General features: G+C 41.8%; 1 protein-coding gene across 1 annotated transcript in view; it reads left to right on the top strand.

The window, feature by feature from the left end:
- LOC115316236 (relaxin receptor 1) overlaps positions 1–12,479 on the top strand; it is a 482,496-nt gene that overhangs the window by 370,279 nt on the left and 99,738 nt on the right. Inside the window, exons 6-10 of the mRNA XM_042292126.1 lie at positions 1,873–1,944; positions 6,527–6,598; positions 7,520–7,591; positions 8,611–8,682; positions 10,089–10,160. Of these exons, the coding sequence (XP_042148060.1) occupies positions 1,873–1,944; positions 6,527–6,598; positions 7,520–7,591; positions 8,611–8,682; positions 10,089–10,160 (360 nt within the window). The remainder of the gene's footprint in view (positions 1–1,872; positions 1,945–6,526; positions 6,599–7,519; positions 7,592–8,610; positions 8,683–10,088; positions 10,161–12,479) is intronic.

The raw sequence follows: 12,479 nt of genomic DNA on the forward strand, positions 1-12,479 counted from the left end.
CATGTTTCATACACTAGTCTATTGCTGCAAAGCGCTACTTTTCTTCTTGGTGCACACCTACCCAGTACAGGCTTACCAAGGTACATTGAATTTAGCTTCCCGCTTAACACAAGATTACCAGGGCCTTAACAAGTTCGGAAAAATAAAACTGCATATCATTAAACATTTACAAGATGACCCAATTCTTTATTCTCAGGAAACGCGACAGCATGACCTTTGGAAACTCAATGTAGGTCCGCCTTTGGGAAACGCTAAAGCTGACCCTTTCACTTTTTGTTTTGTTTTTCTTTTGCTTCCTCTATAATTTGCTGCCTCTTTTTGGCCTCCTTACGTTGCCGGTTTTAGCGCTTCCTAGAGCTGGGCGTGTGTGGCAATTCCCAAGGGCCATGAGAACGTGTTCTCTAAAAATCCACCAATGCATCTTCATGTAATTTTTTCACCCCTTTTCTGTACTCTGCCTGTCATAGTACGCCGACGTCCTTGAATACGGTCATACATTTCACGCTTGGAAAGAACAGCATTTATACCACTCCTTGAAGGAACAGCATCCGTATCAATCGAGGAGGGAACCAAAATGATTGATTTAATTACACACACACGTCACCGCCCATGCACCTCTACTAGGGAAACCCAGAGTGAAGAACAACCGGCGAGGGCAGAGAGGCAACTGATTACGCCCGCACTCTACCGCGCTGCGGCGCAACACCTATAATAGATAACAAAGCCTTAGTGGTGAATGAGATGGCGTCATCAGAGAACGCCAAAGCTGGGTGCAGATTGGACACGAGGATTGCTTCAACGTCCGGCTCAACCTTGACTCGAAGCCGAGCGCTGACGCAGCACTCGTTCCCAATCTGTGTCGAGCGTTGGGCGTTGGGTGTCCAGCGTCTGATGACGTCATCTCATTCAGATTTACGGCTTTGTTATCTATGAGGTGTTGCGCGGCGCCTCGTCCTCTCTGGCTTCGTGCCAGCTGCTCGCGTGACTTTGACGAAAACGAAAGGACTCGTTTTGGCACAAACCCGGCGGTGTCTGTCAGTTTGCCAAAGCCGGGGAGACAGGGAGAGGTTGACGCGTGGCTAACGACACCGCTTTGGGCCAATGGGAGCGTCGTACGCGTTATCCTCTCCCTCTTCGGCGCCGACAAACGAAGGACACCACCGGGTTTGCGTGAAAACGAGCGTTCTAATGCCTACGCATTAAAAACATATTTTATATGGCGAGCAAGCTTTTTTTTTCAATGTTTGTTTTGCGCATTAAAACTCAAGGAGGTACGTTCAAGTTTAGCATTAAGAACGCACAAGCAACGCGCGATGACCCGGGAACCAAACGCACGCCATCATTTGTGTAGGCAGGGAAGATACAAAATAACCTAAACCGATCTGCCGGGTAAACGACCGTACGAGGTATGCAAACAACATCCTAACTTGGACGCCATTTCTACCCCAAATATGAGTCTGCGCAAAGTTACTCAGCCTAATAGTTACGTTTTCGGATTCACAGCACAATTTCTGCTAGGCGTCAAATGTTACATACGCCTTCTGACTCGCTGATCTGCTTCCATTCAATACCATAGTTAGCTTCCGTGTGCGCAGTGACGGAGTAGTTGAGTGACCTCTTAGCATGAAAACTTTTGGGTTATTTGCGACAATTTCTGGTTAATGGTTTATTAATAAATGTATTCTAACAGGCTACGATTCACGTCGTGATTGCGTACACAATTTGATTATGATATCGAAGAAACTTATATGGTGTGATCATTCTTCACATTCAAATAGAATGCAACATTCCTCACGCTTGTCCCTCGCTCAAGTAAATCTTTCCTTGGAGGTCGATGTGCACACTTTTCATTGATGTAGTTTTTAATTTCAGGGACCTCTCTGGAAACACATTTTTGGAACTGGAAACGATGACATTCCCTCTAATGCCAGACATGAAAGTCTTGTGAGTATTTTGTGCGCTTATATGTTTATGTGCGCTTTCCATATTATACGTCTACAATAGCTTGATGACACTTTTGTTAAGGTCGCACAAAAATGAACCTATAATGTGCATCCTTCAAAAGCGTACGCTAATCATCAGCAAAATAATGCTAAACAAAATTTGCAATTATTGTTGATCAAGGATTTATGCACTCAAAAGAATTTCTGTGAAAGGATGGTATATATGTTCAATGACATACGCCCATATAGATGGTGTTTATTATTAAGCTGAACATACTTGTTTAAAAAAAGCTGTGAAAGCTACACAAACCTCGTTTGTGCAGGTGAGTTATACGGTAAGGGGGATATACTGTAGAGGGCTAATCGTAACTAAAGCTCGAATAATAAACACAAATTTGTCCATTAGCCTTTTTAATTAGTAAAAATAGACGTCTGGTTCGATTAGAAACTTACTGAGCGTCCCAGAAAGTCACGAAATTGGTAATTTTTAGAAATAACTTGAGCCCTTGGGAAGCACACTAGTTTTTTATTGTTACCCCTCGTGCAACAAGCACAATGGCAGGTGAAATTGTTTTATTGTGTTGGCTAGCGTAACCCTGCTCTTTTAAACCTCGTTATTTTTGAATGGGCTACAACTAAAACTAATCCCCCGAAAATATTTTAGTGCTGAAAAATGCATTAGGAATCATATCTAATTTGTTCATGATGTTCATGCCGGATTTTCCACATCCGGCCACCTCTTTGCCAAAACAATTTTCTGTTTCAGAATGAAAGTGCTGTTTGTTTGTAGGATTTTACTCAGTGTCAAATTGGTTTTCGTGTTGGGGTTCAAAGGTAAATTTTGCCGAAATTCCCAGTATTGTGCGTACCGATGCACTACACGATTGCGAGAAGCTGTGGATCATCTCGCACAAATGATCGTGTTTTGTTTTCCGCTTCATGCAGATGTCTGTCGCTACCGTCGTACTGTTGCGGACACTATGAGCTATAACACGGTAGACGTGGCCGTTCTGTACCCCCAGCGTCGTATACCGGACGCACTCCGAAACACCGCGCGTACTCGCGCCTACTCTGTGCTGCGCAATTACTCTTGAAGGGGCTCTCACCTGGGGCCCTACTCTGGACACTTGGCAAAGAAGTCGGCGAGAAATTCGGTGGTTTTGATGGGCCGACGCCAAGATCAAGTGCGGTGCTGGTCAATCACAACCGCCGAATTTCTCGCCGAACATTTCGCCAAGTGTGCAGATTAGGTCCACAGGTTGCTACGCACGCTCTCTTTCTCTCTCTGCTTCGTTACAATAGCTGACAACACGATAGGCCTAAAGTAGGCACCGCCACAGCACTTCGACGATGTCGGTTTCACAGGCTTTTGTGGGTGCCTCCTTTGGTAATAAAATTCCTGGACTCGTGGAAACAAATCGGCCAAACAAGCAACCAAAGGGGACATTCTGAGTTAAGAATAATCGCTTCCAATTATTGTGCACAGATCTCAGTAGATTGCTTTTATAATTCGTACGCATGTGCATGCTTTTTGTTCTCCTGTGTCAGAAATGCTAGTCTAATTGCGTTTAGATCGGTATGTCTCATTCATTAAATGTTTGGCTGATTAGTCTCCGAGAGTCATGGAATCTCCGTACCGAAAAAGGCGCCCACAAAGGCTTACGAAGCAAACATCGGCAGATGCTGTGGCGGCGTTTTTTTTTTTTTCTTCTTTGCGCCTAGAAACGACAAGGAGAGAATATTATTGCAATTCCGCCCCACAGGATAGACAGGGAGGGCGCGATGTTACCGAGTGTCCCTACTATGTGGCGTTGGGGTACGGAGCAGCCACGACTGCCTTGTTAGCTGATTGTGCCCGTGATAGTACATGGACGGCGATGTGATCCTGTCTTGTTGAGGAAACGCAGCCGTCTCGATGATACAGCGTTGGACATCATGTATAAAATGTGGGTCGATAAGGCTTTCAGCAACAAAATGTGATGCATAGTGTGGCAAGGCAAGCGGTTTTTGTTAGCATATTAATTTATTTAATTAATAATATGTTAAATACAGCCTTTTATTTTGTTTATATTTAATTGGGTGTATTAATGCAAGAATATGTGCTCTTTATAATCACTGGCCGTAGTAAAATCACGAGATATTAATTATTTAAATGCAACTTTCCCAGTAACGCACATTGCCCAAAAAGGACAGGGTATGACAGTTCCTCACGAATTCACACATTGGATGTCTTCCTATACGATTATTCTTAACCTGCAGTTTTGTTATTTTAGGAGCATTCGCTCGCACACTCTGCGCGTTTCTTGGCTGACACACAAATTCACGCAGCAGCCTTTGATAGCGCTTCATTACATTACGTCGTTATAATACTACGAGTTACGTATCCGTTCCTTTTAGGCCGCGTGTCAAACTAATCACTGAATTGACCGTAGTGCCGACGTGGTTCGTACGAAGCACGAATGAAGGCCCATTAACATATATTAGTAGCGTGCGCCTACGTTTTCAAACCTTGCGTTGAGTTTCGAACGAAGCCACCGGAACGTCCCTATGAAGTATGCACTTTGCACGCGACATACGAAACACTCATGTCCTGGCCACTTGCCATCGTTAATGCTCATAGTCAAGCACAACCGCTCCAATATGTCTTCACTCGCGGTCCTACATCGACGGGAAACAATAGAACCCTCAATAACCTAGTTAAATGCTACGCCGTCTCGGGCCAGACTACTTAGGGATACCAACGCCGATCTCCATTGATATCCTTGCATTTGATGGGTCGAACGGCTCGAAGAGCTTGAGACCTCATGGACCGGTTCGCATTTTTCTGACACGAGCTGGAACAGTCAGAGGCAAACTCCAATAAGATGCGCTCGCTATCGTGCGTTTCCTATGGGGAGAACCACAGCACCCAACATACGAAACTGATTATGGCAACCGGAAGCCAGCATGCTTTCTTGTGCTGTTTACATTGAAGATGGGTCTATATTAATATTATGACTTTAGACTCAGCGTGAAATAAAAGAAAATAATTTTTAATAAATAGTTAATTAGTTAATCAAACTATTAGTTTAATAATTAATTGGCCAACTTGCCGTGAAGATTATATCATTACGTAATGTCCGGTGACCTTGATAAAAAACATGTTTAAGACGTCACTCTACCTTTCAGCCCTGTTTTCGATCTATTCGAAACAACATAAAACATCCTGTATATTTTTTGCATTGTGCCTTTCGCAAGGGCTGGTTTATTAGTAATATATAGATAGGAAATGACCATCTGTTTCTTAATTGATTCTGGTTTCAGCATGCTCAATCTTTATTTAAAATGTTCTCAATATTTTTTTTCAGGGTTGATATTAGCGTTTTTAATAAATGAAACGCAGAGGGGTTAGCCTGGGCGTTTCTCCTAGCTGGCTACTACGCACTGTGGTTCAGGGAAGGAGGAAAAGAAAGATGTAGTCATAAGAGGACACAAGTAAATCATTAAGATGTGGATGCAAAGGGGGATACGGGTGATGTCGAAATTACTTTCAGTGGCACAAAATACAGATTATTTAATATTTAGGACCATTGTTAGAGCCCTTGATGCTTTGGCAGTTTGGTCCATCGTGTTCCAGACGCCAACTACCTTGGATATATTAAATAGACGGTCGTCTATTTGTCGCAGAGTTTCTTGCGAACCTGTCGTTCGTTATGATTATTTGGACACTCACATAGGATGCGCTCTATTGATACTTCTACACCACAGCTTATACAGCCACCAGACTCTCTGCTGCTGATAATTTGAATAGTATGAGTAGTATATTCCACGCCTAGACTTAGGCGATGCAATGTCGCTTCTTCTCTTGGCAGTGCAGATGGTGAACGGAAAGTTAGTTGAGGGTCAAGGGCGTGCAGTAAAACATAATGATAGCTTTAGTAGGACCAGTACTGTTTTGAGAGTGTCTTCCCAATGTGGCGACCGAGAGCATTAATATCGGCCTGACTGTAGGGTATGGCTTTTACGCTATTACTGACGGTACACCTTGCAGCGTCATAAGGGGGCTTCGTACCTGGGTATTCCGCAGTGCCAACGTATCCACTCAAAATTTATTTTATTTCCGTACTGCTGCGCTTCGTGGTACAGTTTGCATCCATATTTTATATGCATGGTGCTCGTAAGACCTTTGCTTCATCAAATATCTAATTATTTAAAGCGCAGGCTTGGAGTCACTAACAATTGACCAGTCTTGTGGTAACTGAGACACTAAATATCTCAACGCCTCTCTAGTGGCTGCAGTTTCCAAAATCACTGACGCAGTTGTATGTTCCACCTTATGTGCGGACAGGCGGCCGTGAGCGGGTATAGCTCTAAAGAGTCGTTCAACATTTAAAAAAAAAGTTGTATATGGATTTTTTCCCTCCTTCGTCCCCTCGCTTGTTTGCTCACCGCGTCAGTACGCTATGTCGTCTGCATAATATATTTGTCGTAGAATATATTCACGTTTCTTAGAGATCTAAGAGAGAGAGAGAGAGTGATTATAAGTCTATAAAATGACTCCTTTAATTAAATGTACATTGACAGGTAATATTGTTCATTTCTAGATTGTTGTCGTACTCTCAAGTCACATACATCGGAGAAGATGCATTCAAGAACATACCGAAACTGAGGGAACTGTAAGTTGACTCTTACCTGAAAAATTATGAAAATGCTGTAGATTCCCCTTAACAGTTTACAATTTCATGAGCAAAATCTTTCAAGTAAACTTTCCCGCACTTACGAAGTACTAAATTGAAGTCACCATCTCCAGAATCGTGAGCATGAGATTCAGGTCTTCCCGATTCAGCTAGCCCAGGTCACCTTGTCAGGACCGGATGTCATTGGTGCCTGACTGTTTTTTGCAGTCCTTCCCTAACTCGAATAATTGGGTACTGGAAATTCAACTAGAAAGTTGATTGACAGAAGTTATTCAAGAACAAACCCTACTATATGTGGGAAGTTATAGTAATGGTACGGTGTATTACTTAGAAACTTTATTTTGTTTATAAATCGCCATATAGAAATATTTAAATATAAACATATGTAGTTTTGACCACGCAGAATTCTTGCTTAAAATATATTGTTTTTCGCTGACTAAAATCAAGTTAGGATCATTCAAGTTTATTTTATTTCATCTAAAGACAGGCTTGAAATATGTCATATGTCAATATATATGAATATACAGCTTGGCATAACCAATCAAAACCCCTTACAACTGAACTAATTTTTGGATTTGAGCATACTGCTTTGTTCATGGAAACTATCGGCACTGCTATTTTGTATCATCATCATCATCATTATATTAACTTTGTTCCTGTGCCCATACACAATAATCGACTTTAATTTGCATGGACCTTGAGTTTGCAAAGTGAAGTGTCATTGGATTGCGCTCGTCACATGCATGAGTTTGCGTATATGCTTTTTCTATATACGTCTTTCGGCCAAATTCCAATAAATAGAAATTTAACTGATTGTAGTATAAATTAAAGCATATAAAAATAGTCCACTTTGTTAACAACACCCTGTCTAAGAAATGTTATGGCGTATCTTTTCCACAGGTTCCTTGTCGCAAACAGTATTCGCAACCTCTCTGCGGGCACGTTCAGGAGCAGCAGAGACCTTGAAAGAATGTAGGTGTACAAAACTCTAAGGCTTCATAAATATTTCGGAAAACGATTTCTTGAACGACTACAAGAGGAATTGGGGAACGGTACAGAATAATGATGTGGGTGGGCGCGTAGTGAATACATAACATGATGTCGCTTTTTGCTTCACTCCCAATTTTGGAACATAACAATGAAAGAAAACACAGAGGCAAGTTTTTCATTCCGCTTAGCTCAGTATAACTCGGCGCGTGCGTGTCTGTGCGCACATAATATTCAGAACAAAGGGCGAACTCCGCCTTAGTATTCTGACTTCGTCTGGTATTCCGAGAAGAATATGGGATTTCGCTCAAATCTGAGATGGGGCACATATATCGCATTTAGGTTATGAGCCACTCATTGTCAGGAGACGCACGATTTGCATTCCCGGAAGTTTGCAAAAAAGTAATTGATCTTATTTTAGCATAGGGATCACGCAGCTGAAACGAAGCTGCGGGGTTGATATGTTTTTTAAGTCATTATGTTTCTAGTCACGTGGAGGAAGTCACAAATAAGAAACATGGGTTTAGACACGTTTTACGCGCCTTTAAGGAGGCTTGTACTGACAAAGATATGCACAATGGCGGCAGGGCTCCTAATGTTACTCGGAGGAGTTCTGCCATTTTATAAGAGTGTCCTGATTTGATAATGCCCGAGCTTCCTACGACCGCTCCAAGATAATATCCTCCAGCGAATATAGCGGAAACCTGCGTGTACAGGGTCCGCACTTCTGCTGTATTCAAAATGATATGTTAGCGGGCACGCGCCAAATAATTATCTACGAACTCGCGCTTTGAGACCCCTCACTGTTATGTTTCGCCTTCTAAAACTTGAAGAGTTGACAACGCTAAAAGTGACCCTGCATACAAAATGTGGCTTGCGGCGCCTCTTGTGCATCTTAATCTGGGGCCTATAGTGTGAAAAAACATCGTTAGAAGGTTTCCTTAATTGTCAATTGCTTTGAATGTATTTTAACATTAACCGTTGTATAATAATATTTACCACAGGATTCTGTCTCACAACCCTATCTCCGACATTTCACCGGACGCTTTTGAAGGCCTGCAGCACCTGACAACCCTGTGAGTACATTATTCAAAACGGCTTACTCGCTGTGGTATACTTGTATTAAAAAAAAAAAGAAAATGAGCACACTTTAAAATATTGAGGCACGTGACAGAGGAATCTGATACATTATCTAATATTCGTGTGTGTTTTGACGCGCAATATGATGAACCAATCGTTGAATCATTTTCTGACGCAGGGAATTTTTAGAATTTCAATTAGTCACTTCCCAGAGATATCATGCATGCCTTTATTTTTAACGATACCAAATGTAGTTTAAGAAATTCAAAGTTACTCTTATATCTCAGCAACATGAGTTAATGTTTTTATTGTGAAGTTCACATTTCCTTTTGAAGTGTTAGATCATGTTTCCAGAAACTCTTTTTATACTTGTGAATCGCCTATTAATTAAGTAGTCAAAAACACATGGCATTTTGTTTTTCTCCTATCACTTTCAGAACATTAGTGCATGGACAGACTATGTGGTATAAACATAAGTAACCTATTATTCAATGTCGCCTTTCAGTACCTTTGAGCTTCCTTGAAATTATTGTCTTGTAGAGAAAGATTGCACCAGGAATGCGCGCACTTCCTTTGTTAATATCATTGCTCTTGTAACTGCTACGGAAGTGAATCCAATAATATGGTGCATTCGGCGTCTTTGCCGCGATACCTGAACTATACACACATTGCGTTGAAGCAAGACTGACAATTTCACAAAACAAGAATATCCGTGGATCTAATTTACGTTTCACAAAATTTCAATAAACCTGCAGCCTTATTGAGAACATATAATATGTACCTTAAACGAATACGATAAAATTACGAAAATGATTACTTTAGCGACACTAAGTTTTTTCCTGCATCCTTATCATTATTGCGTTTTTGATAGAGTTTGGGCAACTGAACGCAATTATCTTAGTGCGTTTATTCACACGTTTTTCATACTTTGTCACCTGCTCGTGAGCAAACTTCACATGTCTGACTTTCACCCGAGAGGCGCGTTTGTGTCCTAACATTTTAATGAACGAAAAGATAGTGACGACGTACAAAGCACCAATATAGGTTGCACACGAAAAGTTTTGAAGAGAACAGACCATAATAGTTACGATGCGTCACAGGAAAAAAAAAACGTCAAGCGCCAAACGGCATTTTTTGAACATATTATTTTTGTGTGTCGTTCGTTCGCAAGCCTCGAAGTAACCATAATTCATACGCACATATGTGCCACGTGGAACTAGATGACGTGACGACGGCCTTAGACACTGCAAAAGAGATTCGAGCGTGTATGAAGTGAGTAAGTTTCGAATAAACTCATTTCGTATGCACCAGAGGCATAGTAAGATATATTAAGAATTTCCATTTTATGCCGAAGAACAACCTAGTGCGGAAGGCTCAAAAGCACTGTTTGTATTATTTGCAGTGATCTTCGCAACTGTGCAATCAAGCGTTTGCATCCGGATCTCTTCAAACATTTCGAAGAACTGACGGAGTTGTAAGTTGAATTAATATCAAGCAGCTATTCTTTTCTGCTTCGCCGCGGCACGAATCTGTTTACACTTTTCGTTACCACGTATGAATGACGTGCGACTCTAACGCGAGCCCACCTGCTAGGAATTATATTGACACAATAACCGCCTTACCAAATAGGGATGAAGGCAATCTGCTGAACAGTTTCATTAATATAAATTCGAACTACAATGTTGACTTTTATCACATTTATAAAGTTTTGCCGAACGCCCAGCCCCCCTCTAAATGTAACGCTAGTAGAGCAGAGCCAAATGTAAAGTTTTAAGGCTTGAGATTAGCTGATTCAAAAGTTATAAGCGATTTTCTGAAGCATCCAATGGGAAAACGAAGCCCGTTCCCAAAACCTGTCGCCATTAATCTCCATGTTGTTCCCGGGCTTCGTCGGTCCTCACTTTCCCACTGAAAATGTCAGAAAATTTATTAGAACTTTTGAACATACAAAGACAGCCTTCGACACTTTGCCATTCGGTCCAGAGCGCTAGTTCTATATATTGCCATAGACGCAGCGTTTCATGATGCGTTTATGGATTTGACATGAAACCAAAATCTCAAATTTTTTTTGGGGTGGCGCTCTCTACTAAGCGTTTAAAAAAATACGTAGTGTACAAAGAATAAACTGCAATCTTACACAGCGATGGCTGTTCTCACTCGCGACACTGTCAGTGCCAAACACGACATAGGAGCTTTTTTTTATTTTTTACCTAAATTCAACATAGACCAATATTAAAATTTACCGCAGGTTACTGTCCTCGAGGGGAACATTAAGTGCCATTATCAGTTTTCATGGTAACCCTTTAATTTTCACGAAATACCCACAAATAACGGCGATACCACAATTGCGCTAACAGTGCCACGTAGATTGTTGGTATGACCAAACAAAACATGTAGATTGTTGGAATAATAAAAACAAAAGTTTGTTCGGAGCGAGGTTGGCGTGGTATACGAGACTCATTTGTATTTAGGTAAGTGTACGTCATACAAACATAGGGCATGCGAATGTTGAAGAATGGAAGCGCTCCGTCTCGATTTTGTCGCCGCCGTCAGTAAATGTGGCTGCCTGATCATGGCGACAAATTCGCGAGCTGCTTCACTCTTCGATGAAACGGAATTTTTGGCGCGACACAGGCAACATTTGACTAGAAAAAAAAATGTGGAATGGTATTTCTTTATCTAGACCAAAATATGAAGAGTGCGGTTGCACGCTTTCAGTTGCCGTTTTTTATAATAAAGTTGCGTTCAAAAGTGTGTTTGACAGGTTTGTAACTATACAAAGCCGTTAATTTCTGTCTTGATGTGCAACTTCAGCGTACATATTGTTTCCAATTAAAGAAAGATTCATTGGTGCATAACCTCTGGGAAACGCCACACACGTCCCGATTTGGGAAACGCTGGAGCCGTCTTCACTTTTCTGTTTTGGCTTCCTCTTTTGATTTTCTTCAAAATCCTCTATTGTTTGCTGCCTATTTTTGGCTTCGTTACGGGATCAGTGTTAGCGTTTCCCAAAAGTGCGTGGCAATTCAAGGGGTCGTGCTAACGCATTTCATAAGGATCCACCAATGAATCTTCCTTTAATTCTTGTAGCACAGACCGAGGCATACGCGTTCCGCACAACTGCAAGTTCAGACTCGCTCCAGCATCCGCGCGTGCATTGGCTTCCGCGTCGTCACGTCGCCTCCCTCTCTGCTCGTCGCTCCGTGCGCTCATTGGCTTCCTCCTCGTGGCGTCGCCTCCCTCTCGCCTTTCTCCTTCACTACACTCCTCCTCTCTATGCGGCGTGCTTCCCTTTCCAATGTTCTGTCCACAAACAGACGCCGTCAGCTTATCCCTGTCATCTGGGTAAAGCAAGATCGCTCTGTCTTTGCGCATAAAATTCCTAATCCCTTGAGTTTTTTTTTGGAAGGAGGGGGGGGGGGGGGGTTGGTACGATTTTAGTATTCTATAGTTTAATGACATCCAACTAACCTAACCTTCTACCTTACCTATCTAAGTACCTACAAAGAGAGTGAACCCTACTTACCTGCTTAAGTACCTACTAAGAGAGTGAAGCATATTCTTTTATTTAGGAAAAATGAATGTTTTGAATTGCAGAATGTAGTTTAGCTGCTTAAATACGGATTTTGTGAAAAGAGGTCAGGCGAAGGCGCAACAATAGGCTATCAGCGTGTTGCTACAAGTTTAGAAACTTTTGGTATAAATCTTATTTCTTGTTTTTTAAACTATTTTGGGTGCTTTCTATTTGAGCTTCACATTACAGATATCGCGTACATGTGTCCGACAGGCCTAC

The sequence above is a fragment of the Ixodes scapularis genome, unplaced genomic scaffold, assembly GCF_016920785.2.
Source record: "Ixodes scapularis isolate PalLabHiFi unplaced genomic scaffold, ASM1692078v2 PGA_scaffold2__306_contigs__length_199485367, whole genome shotgun sequence".
NCBI classification, from domain to species: Eukaryota; Metazoa; Arthropoda; class Arachnida; order Ixodida; family Ixodidae; genus Ixodes; species Ixodes scapularis.